This window comes from Doryrhamphus excisus, chromosome 7 (assembly GCF_030265055.1).
Source record: "Doryrhamphus excisus isolate RoL2022-K1 chromosome 7, RoL_Dexc_1.0, whole genome shotgun sequence".
NCBI lineage: Eukaryota > Metazoa > Chordata > Actinopteri > Syngnathiformes > Syngnathidae > Doryrhamphus > Doryrhamphus excisus.
Genome location: NC_080472.1, coordinates 20,611,622 through 20,630,189, shown reverse-complemented (window position 1 = coordinate 20,630,189; position 18,568 = coordinate 20,611,622). Strand labels below are relative to the sequence as shown.

Below are 18,568 nucleotides of genomic sequence, written 5' to 3'. Positions count from 1 at the left end.
AGCGAGATGGTAGTTGGAAAAGCTAAAAAAGGTTTTTGAATATGTCACTTCCTGTTTACAGATGACACTTCCTGTTTACCTGTTGTGGAGGCGGGGTTTTGTCATCGCTGTGAAATTTGTTACTCATAACAAATTGGTTTGTCTTGAGTTACGGGACACCACTTCCTGTTTACAGTTCCAGGAGGCGGGGTTTGTTACTAATTACAAATGTTGCTAATTGGAGGCATTGTTTGACTTCCTGTTTACATCCGACACCTCATGTTTTTTTTAGCAATATGGTGGTTGGAAAAGCTAAAAAAGTTTTTTGAATATGTCACTTCCTGTTCACAGATGACACTTCCTGTTTACATGTTGTGGAGGCGGGATTTCGTCATTGCTGTAACAAATTTTGGTTGTCATTTCCTGTTTACATTTTATGTTGGGGGTAGTTAGGAAGACCCTCAATTGACAATCTAAATCACTTCCTGCTGACAAACGTGACACTTCCTGTTTATATTTCAGTCATCTCGGAGTAGTTTCAATTTGAGACATCACTTCCTGTTTACAGCATAGCTCCCCATTCACTACTTATGTCACTTCCTGTTTATATATTTCAATTCCTGTTTTAATTGTTGTTATTTTGGAAAATGTTTGCTTTTAAAGTAATATGACATCACTTCCTGTTTATCTTTGGGGCAGAGTCAGGCTACTGAGCTTTGCACCTTGCACGGAATGATAATTTAATCAATTTATTTTGTAGTCAAGACTTGAGATTTGTTCCTGAACGAGTCACACGACATCACTTCCTGTTGTCCCGTCAAGGACAGCGTCATTGAAATGGCGTGCGTCAATCTTTCCTCACATTTTCATTTGTGGTCCTCAGAATTTACCACGCCGAGAAGCTTCCCAACACAAACCTGGTCTTCATCATCGCCGACGCCAAACTCACCTGCAGGTCATGTGACAACACCCTGCTGATACAGGATGAGCAACAGTGTATCCTTCGCATCAATAACGCTTCACTGCGCCCATGCTAACACACGGGTACCAACATGACGCCGTATCATACTCCTAACTCGACTCCACCAGCTAACGGACCCGATCCCTGCATAGTGGCCCAGAATCCTCGCTACAGGAAAGGACCCGCCGTCTGCTTCGATAGCAACGAACACGTGAGTGATTCCCGCCAAAACAGAGCCCAGAGAAACAACATCAAATCCGAAGCTATGCTAAAGTATTGCTAGTTAGCGTGAACGCTAATGACATCATAGCTAATTGTCTTTTTGTGTAGCTGCTGAATTTGCCGCATTAGCTTCTTGGCTAGTGAAGTTAGCATTTCTTTTGTTAAGGTTGGCGGTGGTGGATTGTTTGACACGGCGCCACGTTGTCGGGATTGAACCTTTAACTTGATAGTAGGCACTTCTTCATGATGAGGGCCTGATGTAAAAAGTCACAATTATCAAATAATAATAATAATAATAATAATAATAAATAATTAAATAAATACATTTTTATTTATATAGCGCTTTTCAAAATACTCAGACACTTTACAGAAAACGGAGTTGAATAAAAACAAGTAAACAGAGTAAAAGATACGTTACAATACAACATTACTAATACTCATAATACTAATAATTTATTTACTAATAAGGTTTTTATAAATTTGCACTTCTGGTTGGATGCTAACTGCTTTTTGTTGACATGAGCAATAACAATAAAGTTTAATCTAATCTAATCTAATAAATCAGCATTGAGATACGAAAGTCCTAATTAGGAGACAAAAACTCGTAAAAAAAAGTCATAATTATGAGATAAAAAGTGAAAATTATTTTTCTCATGACAATAACTTTTTGTCTCCAATGATGATGTAGCGTTGGGATATTTTTGGTCTTCCGTAACGAGAATAGGAAAGAATGAGAATGAAGAAATGATTTGGTATGATTATGGCGTGATAATGAGGGGCTGAATGAAACAGGAATAAAGTATTCCAGTCATCCCTTTAGCTCATGTATACTGCAATGGTAACCTGATCTCTATTAGGAACATGGAAGTACTTTCCAGGGACTTTCCATCAGTACTACACTAATACTGTATGGCATATTTGCATCTTGTTGTTGTTTCAACTCGGCTTCTTCGGTTCCCATGTTCAATCCCGGTTCGCTTTGCTGCATGACTCCCTCTCGTACGTGTGATTGGCTGTTTCAGGACGAGGCACCGTGTCTTGTGCTTGGCCGCGTCATTCCCATTAGGCTTCCTTCCTTCCTTCCCTCCCTGTCATGGCCGTACCTCCTCTTGTATGTTTCCTCGCTTCCCGCTTTTCCACCTCGCTCCACACCTGTCACTCGCTCTTGCTGGACCAGCATCTGTTTTTACTTCCCTCTCAAACCAACCCCCCCCCCCCCCCCTTCCACCTCCCGCTTAACATTCCCGTCTCTCCCGCCAATGTTTTCTCCATCTCTCCCGGCTTTGAACTACCAGCCGCGCTCCTTTGCACGTTTCCCCGTCTATCCTTTTCCATCCCCGACCGATAAAAAGCCTTCCCCCCCCCCACCCATCCACCCGTCCCACCCCCGGCTGACACTGGCAGGGCTCATTTGCATCTTCTCCGAACGATTAGCACCACTCGCTAACGCCGTTTTGGTTTTATCCGACCTTTTCCTCGGAAGGTTGTAGTCGGTTTGAAATGTGTCCAGAAAAAAAAAAAAGTTACTTTCCGTATTGCATTCCCACATCTTCCAGAGACGTCTCCGCACCTGCGCTAGCTAACCGCCTACAGGCGTTAGCTAGCGTCAGATCCTTTGAGGAAGTTCTAGAAGAAATTTACTTGGGTTTTGGACTTTTAGTGCAGCATCCGACTACAGGACGGCAAAACAAAATGAATTGAACTAACAACTAACAACGTCACTGATTTATAAAAGTAATATTTCCAAGGTTATTTTTAAAGGTTATTTTATGTTTAAGCAATTAAAAATATTTTTAAAAATCCCCCCAAAAACATTTCACAAACATTTCATTATTGGAGAATTTCACATAACCTTTAAAATGCTATTTTTCCCAAAAAAAATAAAATAATAATAATAATGTTTTTATTTTTAATTTTTGTTTATTTATTTATTTTATTTAATTTTTTAATTAATTTATTTTTTATGTTTATTATTTCAGGATTTTTAAAATTATTTTTGGGGGAAATAACAATTTTATATTTTCTCTTTTAAATCAATTTCATTTCTGATTTTGGAATAACATTTTTGAGTCCTCTAATCAGTATGTCAATGTTATTAATTAGCCTAATTAATTAACCTTCTGTCCATTATCATAATACATATTTGATTTAATTTTTTTGTTTAGAAGATATCATATTTTAAAGTTAGATAACTGTTATTTAAATGAAAACTGTTATATATTTTATAAATTTGAATGCAAAAAATACAGGAACATAAGTACAGTCATCCCTCGTTTATCACGATTGGTTATCCAATTTGTTCCAGACTCGACTGCGACAAGTAAAATTCAATATTAATAAACTGACTAATTTCCTAGTTAGCATAGAAAAGCCGTTGACTCTCTTAAAAGTATTTTTTTACCATTATTAGAGTCAGTATTCTTGAAATAACACCCCTATAGTCACTTTTACACCTACTATTCTCTGTTTACGCATTGCGCAACACCAATATGCAGGTTACGGGATCCCTGCAGGGACATGAAACTAGCTAGCTAGCTAGCTAGCAAGCTAGCGGTTTAGCCTCCAATGTATTTGTTCTAAAAAAGTTCTAACAAGTTCTAAAAAAAAAAATGGGGGAAAAGGACAAAGTAAGAAGCCAAACATGTACCACTTCCACACAGAATGAGAGGAGAGTTTTTTTAGTCCATGGCATGACTGACTCCTAGTGGCCAGGAGGCTACATATGACTTGTTTGGAACCGTGATGTAGCGAGGGATGACTGTGCTTACGTAATACCCCGAATGGCGACGACTAGAAACGGTCCAATCGATCAGTCGGTCAACCGACCGCGGCTTCCCGGCGCTAACCCCAGCTGCCGTTTCCATCCAGGAGGAGGACCCCGACTGTGGGGGCACGTCCGGCCTGAGCCCCTCGCTGTGGCTGACGGCGGCGCTTCAGCTGGCGCTTCTGTGGCTTCACGCGGGCTCCAGACATCACGGCGTGCCGTCATGACCTCCCCCGTCCGAACGTCCACCGCCGCCATCTTTCTACCAGCATGCAACGCTGCCCCCTGACGGTTTGATTTCTCTGGATGGAGACTCGCCGACGGAGAGGGCGGTGCTGCCTTCCAGGACTCGGCGGTTTATTTGGTTGTTAGACCGCCGGAAGCGAACGCTTGGTTTTCGAATCCATCCGCGGTGGCGAGCGTTCGCTTCTTCGTTGGCCACGCCTGAGCTCCGCAAACCTTTACCCTACATCTAAAGTTCTTCCCTGAATCCTCAGCCTCCGGGTTTGTTCCGGACTTCCCGTTAGAGCGCTCCAATGACAACCAATCAGGAGGAACCTGACTGAATCATCTCTAGTGCCATGTGTGATTCCTGTTAGCCGTTTATTTATTGGATGCTGAACGTAAACACCGAAAAAACCATCCGCATTTACTCAAGTCCTGTTGTCGTTTCTTTCGAGCCAACTTGCAGACCCAACAACAAAACCCTTAAAGGTCCCTTATCCTTTTTTTTTTTTACAATTTTAAACAACACATGTGACGATAACAAACAAAATGATCCAACTCACAGCTGCCATGACTGATGGTTGCATTTTAAGATGTGTGGCGAAGCCTGCTTGTAGTATTAATGAGTACTGGAATTGTGATTCTACTTCGTCCTACGAGGAATTGTGTGCGTCTGCTAATGAGCTGTGTTTGATTCCATCAGGGTGTGCGTCTCCAAGAAGTGTTCAGTCTCTGTCGTAGCACTGCCCTTGTCTACTGTAATGGATGCTACATAGTATCATATACCGTATTTTCCGGACTATAAGTCGCACTTTTTTTTCATAGGTTGGCTAAACAAAAAAAACAAAATAAACAAAAAAATTTAAATAAAAAAAATTTAAGAAAATTATTTTTGGGAAAAATAGCATTTTCAAGGTTATTTTCCAGACTATAAGTATAAGTAATAAACAAATAAATAAAGTTATAAGTAATAAACAAAAAAATTTTAAGAAAATTCTTTTTTGGAGAAATAGCATTTTCGACTTATACTCGAAGCGACTTATAGTCCAGAAAATACGGTATATACGGCTTTAAGACGTGTAGTGAAGCCTGTTTCTGCCAAATATACAACGGTCCATCATCAGGACAGACAGACACAAACATTAGCAACACTGTGAGCTAAAGGACTAGCATTACACTTAGTAGTTTTAACAGCAACGTCATGCTAGCTGAGGTGGTTTGCAGACGAAAAGCTTCTAAGTCTGCGGCTCACTGAGCTTTAAGACGTGTAGTGAAGCCTCTTTTCTCATAATATACAACGGAAAATCATCAGAACAGACAGACACAAATGTTAGCAACACTAGCATAGCGAGCTAAAGTGCTAACATATGAATAACATGCTTATTTGCTATGGAAAACAACATGATGACGCTAACAGCTCCCACATCTGGATCTGACTGACAGGGTTTGTTTTAGGACGTGTAGTGAAGCCTGAACTTCAAGATCCATTTTTGTCACTTTTCATGCTCATCAACACAAACTACTGAAAAAAGTGGGACCTTTAAGGTTTTTACTTGGGAATTTTTGTGTCATTCGTCCAACTTTATTTGGTTCACCGAAGGACACACTGAGGGCTTCCTGATCAGGGCAGATCCGTGTCCTGATTGGCTGTCCAGAATTTAGTTTTTTTTAATGCGGCGCTTTTTTTTTACTCGCTTCGTTTTTTTCGAGCCAACTTGCAGACCGAACAACAAAACCCTTAAAGGTCCCCTATCCTTTTTTTTTTTTTTTTTTACAATTTCATTTTTATTTTTTTAATTTTTTTTTTTTTTACAATTTCATTTTTATTTATTTTTATTTTATTTATTTTACAATTTGAAACAAGACGTGTGACAATAACAAACAAATGACTGACGCTCACAGCTCTCACATCTGTATCTGAACGAGAGGGTAGGACTTTTTTTTTAGGACGTGTAGTGAAGCCTGAACTTCAAGATCCATTTTTGTCACTTTTCATGCTCATCAACACAAACTACTGAAAAAAGTGGGACCTTTAAGGTTTTTACTTGGGAATTTTTGTGTCATTCGTCCAACTTTATTTGGTTCACCGAAGGACACACTGAGGGCTTCCTGGTCAGGGCAGATCCGTGTCCTGATTGGCTGTCCAGAATTTAGTTATTTTAAATGCGCCGCTTCGTTCTTCTTCTTCGGGCCAGTGTAGCAAAACTCTGCCGCTAACAAGCGCCGCACTTTATTACTGTACTTCCGCCATAATATCGTCGTCGTTGGTTGACAAAAAAAAAAAAAAAAAAACATCCAAGTGCCAAACTCTGGTGGAGAAAAGCCGTAAAGCCGTTATCCTGGTAATTAATGCAAGGTGACGACGAGGATCAGAGGATCAGAGGATCAGCTCTTACTGCCTTTTTGTTTTTCTTCCTGTGAGGAGACAGCATCTGGCGTTCTTTCTACCAAAGGACATCGGTTTTTGTTGGGAATCCTTTTAAGTGCTAAAATCCGATGCTGTCCCCTCTGGAATCTTTTAAAGCGCATCGTGTTGGTTGGCCTTCTAATTTCTGGTTTGTGTTTCCTGAGTGTGTATGTGTGTGTGTGTGTGTGTGTGTGTTAGTTCCATTAGGGTCTGTCAAGCATCTTGGCGGTCCGTTTCAGACCATGTCCACATGTGCGATGGTATTTTTAATAACTGGCTTCAAAGGTGTATTTTAAAGCAACAGGTGGCGCTATAGCCAATGGAGGGAAAATTCGCATTGAAATAATACCCTTGCTGTGTTTCCCACATTTATTTGTGGCGCTCCGCCACGAATGAACGTAAGGAAAACAACTCCTTTCGTTTGTGCGGACATGGTCCAAGCCTCCCACGATTGTGCTTTTAAGATATTCGGAAAAAAAAAAATAATAATTTGTACAAAACCAAAAGTGTGTTCATCCATGTGCAAATAAATATTCGGAATAAAATTTTATGAGAATTTTGTTCACGTCTCACTCCAGTATCGCTTTACGCTTTATGGCGGATGTTAAAAACGGCGCTAAGTGCGAGCGACACGCTGCGAGGGCCCAGCAGGAAAAACACGGACTTGCTCAAGGGCGTTTTAAACGTCTTATTATAACAATAGTAGTCTTTTTTACTCGGAGCGCAGTAATGGGACGAAGTTGAAATCCGCACAATTTGATAAAAGACGTTTATGTCTTCATGCGTTTTTTGTTTTTTTTTAGTTAGCTAAATATTCTCCCGTTCCGCAAACCGATTTTCTCTTCCTCCTGAGTGAACGCTGTCCATCTCCAAGATTTACAACCTCGTTTTCCCCAAAGAAAAGCAGTTTTTCCAATGTCTCTCTTGGACTTTGTCCCTGACTTCTTCCTCTCCAAAAGTGTTATTCCTTGTCTTCCGCGGATGGCCGGCGATGTCAACAGCACATGCTGGATTTCCTGCAGAGAAGCCTCTGGATTTTTGCGTCTGGCAGCAACACGATCGGGGTCACCGGTGTTGTGGTTTTGGATTGTTACCTCCAGTTCCTTCGGACTCTGATTGATATCTGGCCCCGCGTCCCGCTGGGGGGACGTCACCCTGAGTGAATATGAAGGCTTTATTACAGCAGTGATTGCTCACCTTCTGAGCCTCCGTGAGATGAAAAATCCCATAGACGTTTGTTTTTTTTTTAGCTCCATCCATTCATTCATCTTCTTCCGACTCTTTGAGGTCAGAAGGTCTGGACGGCAGCCTAAGCAGGGAACCCCAGACTTCCCTCTTCTCGACTACTTCGTCCAGCTCATCCCGAAGCATTCGTTCCCAGGACAGTTGAGACAAAGTCGGTCCAACCTGTCCTGGGTCTCCTTTGAGGCACATCCATGTGGAAGAGCAGGGGTTCTACTCCCGAGTTTCCCAGAAAGCTAATTTCCCCAAAGCTCCTGACTGTAGTCGAGGTTAGGAACGGAGCTCCAACAGCAAATTGAGAGGTTTGCAACAATCCACCGGTCACGTTGCAACCATCCATCCCTTAAGACCCCAAGGTACCTAAACTCCTCCACTTGGGGCAGGATCTCATCCCACCCCACCGTTTTCCAGGAAAGAACCATGGATTCATACTTGGAGGTGTTGATTCTTGTCCAAAACGACGATGGTCTCTTGGTTTCGAATACTGACTGACTCAATACTGAGTGTTCAATCTTGAAATTTACTCACCGCAAAAACCTAAATAAAACTAAAATCATGCTGTTTGCTAACAGCAGAAAGGACACGTACCAGCAAATACAAATAGACGCTGTAGACATTGAAAGGGTGAAGGAAAATACATCATACATACAATCTTCACTGGCTAAATGTACTGCAAAAAAGGCCAGTAAGGATAATTCATAATGCCGCCTACAGAGAACATACTAACTCCTTATTTCTAAAATGACAAATACTTCAACTCGCTGATATAGTTCAACTTCAAATAATGCATAAGGCTAAAAAAAAATAAGCAATTAGCTAAAAATGTCATCCGCCTGAGCCACGTCAACCGACTCCTCTTAATGTGCAGGAGCAGCGTCTCGACTCCGAGCCCCTCCCGGATGACTGAGCTCCTCACCCCTTCTCTTAGGGTTTGTGTTTCTTCATGTTTCTAGTGGTGTACAGTTCAATTGTTACTTTGAACGGGAATCTGGCACCATTAGTAAGAATGCTGGTGCAGCTTGTGGCCACTTTTAGCCCGTGACGTCAGAGGAGTAATTGTTACTGGCAGACTCGTAGCAAAGCCTTTGTTGAGGGCCGCGATGCCGGCCAACTTCTATCCCATCCAGGATGCGTTTGAGTTTGACACATAATGTACTAGAATGAGAATCCACTCAGCGATTAGACGGAATCGATAGGTGTCAAAAACGGTTTCTAAGATACAGATGTTGTGGAAGACTACCAAAAAATACTCTGTAGCAAAATGGAAGCTGAAAGGAAGCTGCAAGCGTCAATCACGTAAATGAAACCACGCTATCGTGATATTGGTAATGGTAATGGTTTAATTTCATTTGAACATGCATTAGATTACAATTGAATGCATCCCATAATCAGTTCCCAGTTCCACATGTCCAAAAGGAGTAGGAAGAAGCAAAGCTTATTAAATCCTACCCCTCCATCTGGTACTTTTACAATCAGTAACTGTTACATTTGTTCACTTCCTGCTTTCCTAATATAGTTTAATTTATTTATTTATTTTTTTTAATTTTTAAAAATATATTTTTTGTTCACTTCCTGCTTTCCTAAAATAGTTTAATTTATTTATTAATTTTTTTTATTTTTAAAAATATATATTTTGTTCACTTCCTGCTTTCCTAAAATAGTTTAATTTTTTTACTTAAAAAAATCGTTCACTTCCTGCTTTCCTAATATAGTTACATTTATTTATTAATTTTTTATTTTTAAAAATATATATATTTTTGTTCACTTCCTGCTTTCCTAAAATAGTTTAATTTTTTTACTTCAAAAAATCGTTCGCTTCCTGCTTTCCTAATATAGTTTAATTAATTAATTTATTTTTTTTACTTAAAAAATATATTTTTGCACTTCCTGCTTTCCTAAAATAGTTCAATTGTTTTACTTAAAAACATTGTTCACTTCCTGCTTTCCTAATATAGTTTAATTTTTTTTTTTTACTTAAAAAATATATTTTTTTTGTTCACTTCCTGCTTTCCTAATATAGTTTAATTTTTTTAACTTAAAAAATTGTTCACTTCCTGCTTTCCTAATATAGTTTAATTTATTTATTTAATTTTTTTTACTTAAAAAATATATTTTTTGTTCACTTCCTGCTTTCCTCATATAGTTTAATTTTTTAATAAGTAAGATATGGTAGAACCAGAGAGCAGTAAATAAATGTAAATAAATGTATTGTATCGTACCATCAGTACTAGGAATATCATTCTTTGTTGACGTAGTTCTTTACAAAAACACAAATAAGACAACAAGCATCACTTTCCAAAAGATGGCCTAGCCAATCATTATCCTGCGCCCGGAGTTGACATTTGTAGGACATTCCACGTGCCAGCAAACAGCAGGTGACCGTGGTGAGTCAGAGGTCACATCAAACCCTGGTACCGCTCGCCCGCTCGCTCGCTCGCTGCACACATCAAAGATTTTTCCTCCCGGGGAGCAAACTCTCACTCTGCAGCATGACACATGAGAAGAACACCTTGCAACAATTAGCCGGAGTCGCTGGTATTGTGGACTTAAAACGGATACAACCGGAACCTTCCGAAAGAAAGGAATCATCCGCCCTCCTCTCTTGGCTACCTGCTGCCGCTGCCGAAGGAATGCCAAACTCCCACTTCCCGCCCATTCCTTGTAATCTCAAATCTAGAGACACACAAAAAAAAAAAGATAAGACGTCGCCGAGCCTCAGGGCGCAGACGCTTGAGTGAGAGCGTCACGGCGATAAAAGATATTTCTAAACATATCAATCGCCACTTGGCGTAAAAAGAACCCCCCCCTCCACCTCCTACCTCCCTCGGGGCCCGTGACTATCACGGGGTATTTATTAGGCCTCTTGTGATTGGCTTTTGAGGGCCGGCCAAAGAAATGCCTGCATTGAGGTGTTGGGTGGTGCACAGGACCAAGGTGTACTGGACTCGCTAAGCTGCCTGATCACGGCACACTAGCAAGGTTTTTCTACTGTAGGGGACATTTAGGATGTCTTTTGGTTTGGTTTTTCTGGGGTTTTTTTGGGCTTTATTCTGGCGTCCTATATTTGGTTGACTAGTAGTGTGGTATATAAGTCCAGAAGGGGGTGGGGGGATCCATAGAAACCAGGTTTCAGGTATTAAAATCCAACAACTGATGGTTTTGTACTGTAGGGGCCATTTATGCTGTCTTTTGGTTTGGTTTTTCTGGTTTGTTTTGGGTTTTATTCTGGCGTCCTATATTTGGTTGACTACTAGTGTGGTATATAAGTCCAGAAATGGGTGGGGGGTCCATAGAACACAGGTTTCAGGTATTAAAACCCAACAACTGATGGTTTTGTACTGTAGGGGCCATTTATGATGTCTTTCGGTTTGGTTTTTCTGGGGATTTTTGGGCTTTTTTCTGGCGTCCTATATTTGGTTGACTACTAGTGTGGTATATAAGTCCAGAAGGGGTTGGGGGGATCCATAGAAACCAGGTTTCAGGTATTAAAACCCAACAACTGATGGTTTTGTACTGTAGGGGCCATTTATGCTGTCTTTTGGTTTGGTTTTTCTGGTTTGTTTTGGGTTTTATTCTGGCGTCCTATATTTGGTTGACCACTGGTGTGGTATATAAGTCCAGAAAGGGGGTAGGGGGTCCGTGGAAAACAGGTTTCAGATACTAAAACCCAACAACTGATGGTTTTGTACTGTAGGGGCCATTTATACTGTCTTTTGGTTTGGTTTTTTGGGTTTTTTGGGGGGCTTTATTCTGGCGTCCTATATTTGGTTGACCACTGGTGTGGTATATAAGTCCAGAAAAAGGGTAGGGGGTCCATAGAAAACAGGTTTCAGTTATTAAAACCCAACAACTGATGGTTTTGTATCAAGTTTTTTGTACTGTAGGGACCATTTATGCTGTCTTTCGGTTTGGTTTTTCTTGTTTGTTTTGGGTTTTATTCTGGTGTCCTATATTTGGTTGACTACTGGTGTGGTATATAAGTCCAGAAAGGGGGGTGGGGGGTCCATAGAAAACAGGTTTCAGGTATTAAAACCCAAGAACTGATGGTTTTGTATCAAGTTTTTGTACTGTAGGGGCCATTTCTGCTTTCCTTGGGTTTGGTTTTGGGCTTTATTCTGGCGTCCTATATTTGGTTGACTACTGGTGTGGTATGTAAGTCCAGAAGGGGGGAGGGGTCCATGGAAAACAGGTTTCAGGTATTAAAACCCAACCACTGATGGTTTTCTATGAAGTTTTTTGTACTGTAGCGACCATTTATGCTTTCGTTGGGTTTGGTTTTTCTGGTTTGTTTTGGCCTTTATTCTGGCGTCCTATATTTGGTTGACTACTGGTGTGGTATATCAGTCCAGAAAGGGGTAGGGGGTCCATAGAAAACAGGTTTTAGGTAGTAAAACCCAACAACTAATGGTTTTGTATGAAGTTTTTTGTACTGTAGGGGCCATTTATGCTGTCTTTCGGTTTGGTTTTTCTGGTTTGTTTTGGGCTTTATTCTGGCGTCTTATATTTGGTTGACTACTGGTGTGGTATATAAGTCCAGAAGGACCAGTGTTCTGGTCACTAGGTGGCAGTAATGATACAACATTAGCTTCCATGACGTTACCTTGACACTGCATGAAGTCAGCCGGCATGTCAACACGTTTGTCTTTTCTGTGGCGCCGTCTGGAGTCCCTGCAGCATCAGAGTTGCACTGTGATGTAAACAATGAATTCTAGACATGTAAAGGTGACTGTTGGCGTGTTCTTTCATGACTACGGGACTCTAATAATGTTGACCTGTTTTTAGAAAGTCATAAACAGGTTTTCTATGCTGTAATTCCACGTATACATGGACCCAAATATTCCAATTCCATTCGGGTTATTTGCTCAAGTGGAACAGAATCTAAACCCTGGACTGGTGGCCAGCCAGCCAATCACAGGGCACATATACACAAACAACCATTCACACTCACATTCATACCTATGGACAATTTGGAGTCGCTAATTAACCTAGCATGTTTTTGGAATGTGGGAGGAAAACCGGAGTACCCGGAGAAAACCCACACAAACTCCACACAGAGAAGGCCGAGGGTGGAATTGAACCCGGGTCTCCTAGATGTGAGTTCTGCGCGCTAACCACTCGACCGCCGTGCAGCCTTATGTCAGGTAATACCCATGAAAATTGTTAAAATGCTAACATGTTAACATTAGCTTGTTAATAACACAAGCATAGTAACTGTTAGCATGTTAACACTCTGTGTAAGTTTGGGGGAGAAAACCGGCGAGAACATGCAAACTCCACACAGAGCTGGCCGAGGGTGGAATTGAACTCTTTAGTAGTCAGCAGTAGAACATAGGTTAGTTTCAGGGAAATATCAGTTCCCCACTATAAAAGGGAGACTATACCAACATTCATTCATTCATTTATTTTCTACCGCTTATCCTCACGAAGGTTGGCGGGGGGTGCTGGAGCCTATCCCAGCTGTCTTTGGGCGAGAGGCGGGGTACACCCTGGACTGGTGGCCAGCCAGCCAATCACAGGGCACATATAGACAAACAACCATTCACACTCACATTCATACCTATGGACAATTTGGAGTCGCCAATTAACCTAGCATGTTTTTGGAATGTGGGAGGAAACCGGAGTAACCGAAGAAAACCCGTTATTCTGGAAAACCGGAAAATTGTTAAAATGCTAACATGCTAACATTAGCTTGTTAATAACACCAGCATAGTAACTGTTAGCATGTTAACACTCTGTGTAAGCTTGGGGGAGAAAACCGGCGAGAACATGCAAACTCCACACAGAGATGACTGAAAGTGGAATTGAACCTGGGTCCCCTAGCTGTGAGGCCTGCGCGCTAACCACATGACCACCGTGCAGCCTTATGTAAGGTAATACCCATGAAAATTGTTAAAATGCTTTGGGGGAGAAAACCGGCGAGAACATGCAAACTCTACACAGAGATGACCGAAAGTGGAATTGAACCTGGGTCCCCTAGCTGTGAGGCCTGCGCGCTAACCACATGTCCGCCGTGCAGCCTTATGTAAGGTAATACCCATGAAAATTGTTAAAATGCTTTGGGGGAGAAAACCGGCGAGAACATGCAAACTCCACACAGAGATGACCGAGGGTGGAATTGAACCTGGGTCTCCTAGCTGCGAGGCCTGCACGCTAACCACATCACCACCATGCAGCCTTATGTAAGGTAATACCCATTAAAATTGTTAAAATGCTTTGGGGGAGAAAACCGGCGAGAACATGCAAACTCTACACAGAAATGACCGAGAGTGGAATTGAACCCGGGTTTCCTAGCTGCGAGGCCTGCGTGCTAACCACTCGACCACTGTGCAGCCTCAGATTGAAAATTTGGATCCATTTTTTGAGTTTGGATCCAAATCAGTTCCCACTTTTTGAAATACGTAGAATCCAGACTTCCGGTTTAATGTTGTGGAAGCAGATAACAATAAACGTCGATAAATGATGATTGTTCGATTCCGATCTAGCGAGAGCAGATGTGCAACCATAACGAGGCTGTTGACTCTCACTTTAACCGTCTTCTGACACGACAAGCAGCGCTTCCACCTGTCTGGACGCACAGCTGCGCAGCTGAAGCTCGTGTTGGCCTGACTCACTTGAACGCCTCACACACACTAAGGCTTTGATGTTAATGGTCAACCTGTTAGCATGCATGTGTGACGGAGCGTACTAGTATGTGTCCATTGAAGTAGTACTGCACCTTTTACAGAGATAATAGCGGCTCATTATGATGAGTGTTGCAATGTTATTTTGGTTCTAGTTTGCGGTGTTTTGTTTATTTTTACATCGTCTTAAGAGACGATGCACTTGCCAAAAGTGTGTTTGCGTAACATCACAGCCTCGGGCGCCACATTTTCAGGTGCACACGGCGGTCTGGCACGCACGGCGCAAATCGCAGACAGTCAAAGGAGTCATTATTAGGCTATCACTTTGCATTTGCGAGCATATTTCACTTCTTACGATTATTACTCGCTTGCCTATGCATCGGAACGGCGAGGTCAAACTCTGGTCCAGGCTAATTTGCCGCAGACGAAACCCGACTCCGTTAGCGCAAGCCAGCGTTTCAAAGCTGCAGGAAATCTATTAGCACCTGGCGGGACTCCCTGGTGCACCAACTCGCCCCCCACATCACCTCCCAGTGCCCCGCCCCCCCGGGTCCATAAAAAGCACGCAAGACCGCCGCCCTCCTGCTGCGACACTAAAGCCAACGGGATCGACGTGGTTCGATGTGTGTGTCTTTTTGCACACGTGGAGCTAGTTAGCGGCAAAGCTGCAGCTGCTAAGCTAATAGATGCGCGTACAGTAGGCGGCGGCGACGGCGGGGACGGGGGGCGGTGGGCGGTGTCGCGGCTATGACTCCAGGTCAAGTCAGGATCTTCCGAATATGCCAGCACAAATACGGACAAAAAATGTGTTTTATGAGCTGGCTAGCGGTGTGTTTGCATAAGACGTCTCATAAACAATCCCCGGGGCAACTTTTTGCCAGACTTCCTTCAAAGTCCATTTCTCATCTTGTTCTCAGAGTATTCAAAAAGTCCCTCGACGCTTGATTGAGACTGGCAAGCGAGCGAGGGGTCACGGGTAGTTTATGCCGGCCGCTACGTACGCAACTGGTCCTCGTTTTGTCCGTCGTGTCGGTCAGGTAGCGACATCACCATCACCAACGTAAATTCTAAGTGGATCATGTTTATCAGCCACCAATCAAGAAACTGCTCAAGGATTTCTCCCTCGGAAGGGTACCAGAAAGCGCTCGAGTATGGATCAATTAGTTTTGCAGCTAGCGAAACCTGTCAGGTATTAAAACCCAACAACTGATGGTTTTGTACGAAGTTTTTTGTACTGTAGGGGCCATTTGTGCTTCTGTTGGGTTTATTCTGTTGGGCTTTATTCTGGCGTCCTATGTTTGGTTGACCACTGGTGTGGTATATAAGTCCAGAAGGTGGGGGTGGTTCATGGAAAACAGGTTTTAGGTTTAGGTTTAAAACCCAACAACTGATGGTTTTGTATGAAGTTTTTTGTACTGTAGGGACCATTTATGCTTTTGTTGGGTTTGGTTTTTCTGGTTTGTTTTGGGCTTCATTCTGGCGTCCTATATTTGGTTGACTACTGGTGTGGTATATAAGTCCAGAAAGAAGGGGGTCCGGGTCCGTGGAACACAGGTTTCAGGTATTAAAACCCAACAACTGATGGTTTTGTACGAAGTTTTTTGTACTGTAGGGGCCATTTATGCTTTCCTTGGGTTTGGTTTTGGGCTTTATTCTGGCGTCGTATATTTGGTTGACTACTGGTGTGGTATATAAGTCCAGAAAGGGGGGGGTCCGGGTCCGTGGAACACAGGTTTCAGGTATTAAAACCCAACAACTGATGGTTTTGTATGAAGTTTTTTGTACTGTAGGGACCATTTATGCTTTCCTTGGGTTTGGTTTTTCTGGTTTGTTTTGGGCTTCATTCTGGCGTACTATATTTGGTTGACCACTGGTGTTGTATATAAGTCCAGAAGGGGCTGGGGGTCCATGGAACACAGGTTTCAGGTAGTAAAATCCAACAACTGATGGTTTTGTATGAAGTTTTTGTACTGTCGGGGCCATTTATACAGTCTTTTGGTTTTGGTTCTTTCTGGCGTCCTATATTTGGTTGACCACTGGTGTGGTATATAAGTCCGGGGGATGGGGGGGTCCACGGATCGATTAGTTTTGCAGTCAGTGAAACTACCGGATGCGAACAAACTAGTTATAATACGGCTTGTAATGTATTATGCTTCAGACATTTTACTCAGGCACAACCAGTCCTCCTCATCACCTCGACCAATAAGATCTTGAACATCCAACTTTACGTTGCGAAACATTCGGAGTCGTCCCTGAACTCCACTCTCCTCAAGTCGTTCAGCGGACCATAAAATACAAGCAGCGCCACAAAGAGGAGGTCTTGGCATCCACCTTAGCAGGTCCAGGAATTTGAGACCCGGTCCCCCCTGGAGACCAATCGCAACCGATGGGTTCTGGTATTCAGAGCCAATTTTTTTGGCCGACATGTTGCACGCATCACTTCTTATTTTGAGGAATCCTGACGGCTGCATGCCTCGGAAGCGTTTTATCTCACCCCAACAAGTCGAAATTCTTATGGAAATCACAGATCGGAGGCCAAAGGTCAGCTGGCTCTCATAGTCTTGTCTCTTGTCCAAACATGGATTTACACTATCAGGAACTTCATGACTAACTTTGGATGAGTGAGTAACGTCTCCCAGAGGACGCGCTATAACATATATAGTAAGTTCTGTTGCTTCAAGCGCGGGTCTGGTGCAGGATTTATGCCTGGTTCTGTGGAATGCATGCCGTTACAGGTGATCTGGAGTTCCACGGGCGGTGCAACTTTGGCTCCGGATCTTCATTTTGAGAAGACCGATCAGGGATTATCACCGTCCATGAAGTCCCAACTAGAGAAACAACGCATACATTTCATTTTATACGTGCGAAAAACGGTATTATTTAAATGGACTGTTTGGGGGGTCAACGGGCGCACTCGCCAGCTCGCTCACGTGCACGGTCCCGCCTAATTGGATTTATGTGCGGGAATGTTTTTTCAAAGCTGCACTTGTGAAAAGCGTCCACATCTGCTGGCCATTAGCGGTGGACGTAACACACAACAGAGAGAGGAAAGCCCCCGACGCCTTGATTCATTGGCCGGGCTTTTATTGTGGCGGAGGAAAATGGATCTTATCTCTTGGCGTTCGTTGTTTGTCCTTCGCTGGTCCAATCCTGCCAGGTTGCCCCTCGTCCATTTTGACTCCAACTTGTTTTCCGCACCCCGACGTCTCCGTGCGCTTGGTGCCCCCCTCCATCCAGACAGTCGTTTTTGAAATCGTTCCCCGAAGCCTGGGTGTTCCCCCCTCCCCGTTTCATCTCATCCTTGAGTGGGCACCGGGAGAAGCTAGCAAGCAAGGGGGTCCGGCAGTGCCCCTGACCCCTCATCTGTCATCTGCAACGGGAAAGGCGCTCTCCTAATTGGGGGGGGAAAGCGATGAGGGGTTGGGGCGGTTGTTATTCTAGTGTTGGGCGGGTCAAAGGTGAAAAAGGGGAGATCACACCGGTGATTAGCCTCCTTCATGTGCAAGTGTGGGGGCCAGCTGGGGTGTCAAATAATTACTGCTTTGTGGGATGGTCAGTCCCATGAATGGTCCGAGACCAGGTCAGTACGTGGAGGCTAGCAGTTTCCTTACAAACTGGATACAACAATAACATAGTCCAAATAAAAAAGACCATCATGAGTGGACATCGTTTTTAGTGGATATGACAAAAGCATAGGAAGCAGACTAAATGGTATTTTACATATCCTGTTTAAACTATGGCCAATCTGGATCAGATCCCCATTAAATGGCATTTTACACATCCCGTTTACACTGCGGCGAATTTCGATCAGAGCCGGATTAAATGAGGGGGAGGGGGGGGTTACACATCCTGTTTACACTGCAGCCAATCTGGATCAGATCCGGATTAAATGCAATTTTTTTTCACATCCCATTTACACGGCGGCGAATCTGGATCAGATCCAGATTACATGGCAAAGGGTGTTTTTTTTACACATTCCGTTTACACTGCAGCCAATCTGGATCAGATCCCAGATTAAATTGCATTTTACACATCCTCTTTACACTTTGGCCAATCTGGATCAGATCCGAATTAAATGGCATTTTACACATCCTGTTTACACTGAGGCCAATCTGGATCAGATTCAGATTAAATGGCATTTTACACAT

General features: G+C 42.8%; 1 protein-coding gene across 1 annotated transcript in view; it reads left to right on the top strand.

Annotated features, from left to right (window-relative positions):
- LOC131132751 (voltage-dependent calcium channel subunit alpha-2/delta-1-like) overlaps positions 1–9,170 on the top strand; it is a 71,881-nt gene extending 62,711 nt beyond the window's left edge. The window contains exons 36-38 of the mRNA XM_058078664.1: positions 863–975; positions 1,069–1,151; positions 4,031–9,170. Of these exons, the coding sequence (XP_057934647.1) occupies positions 863–975; positions 1,069–1,151; positions 4,031–4,153 (319 nt within the window). The 3' untranslated portion in view covers positions 4,154–9,170. The remainder of the gene's footprint in view (positions 1–862; positions 976–1,068; positions 1,152–4,030) is intronic.
- The last annotated feature ends 9,398 nt before the right edge of the window (positions 9,171–18,568 follow it).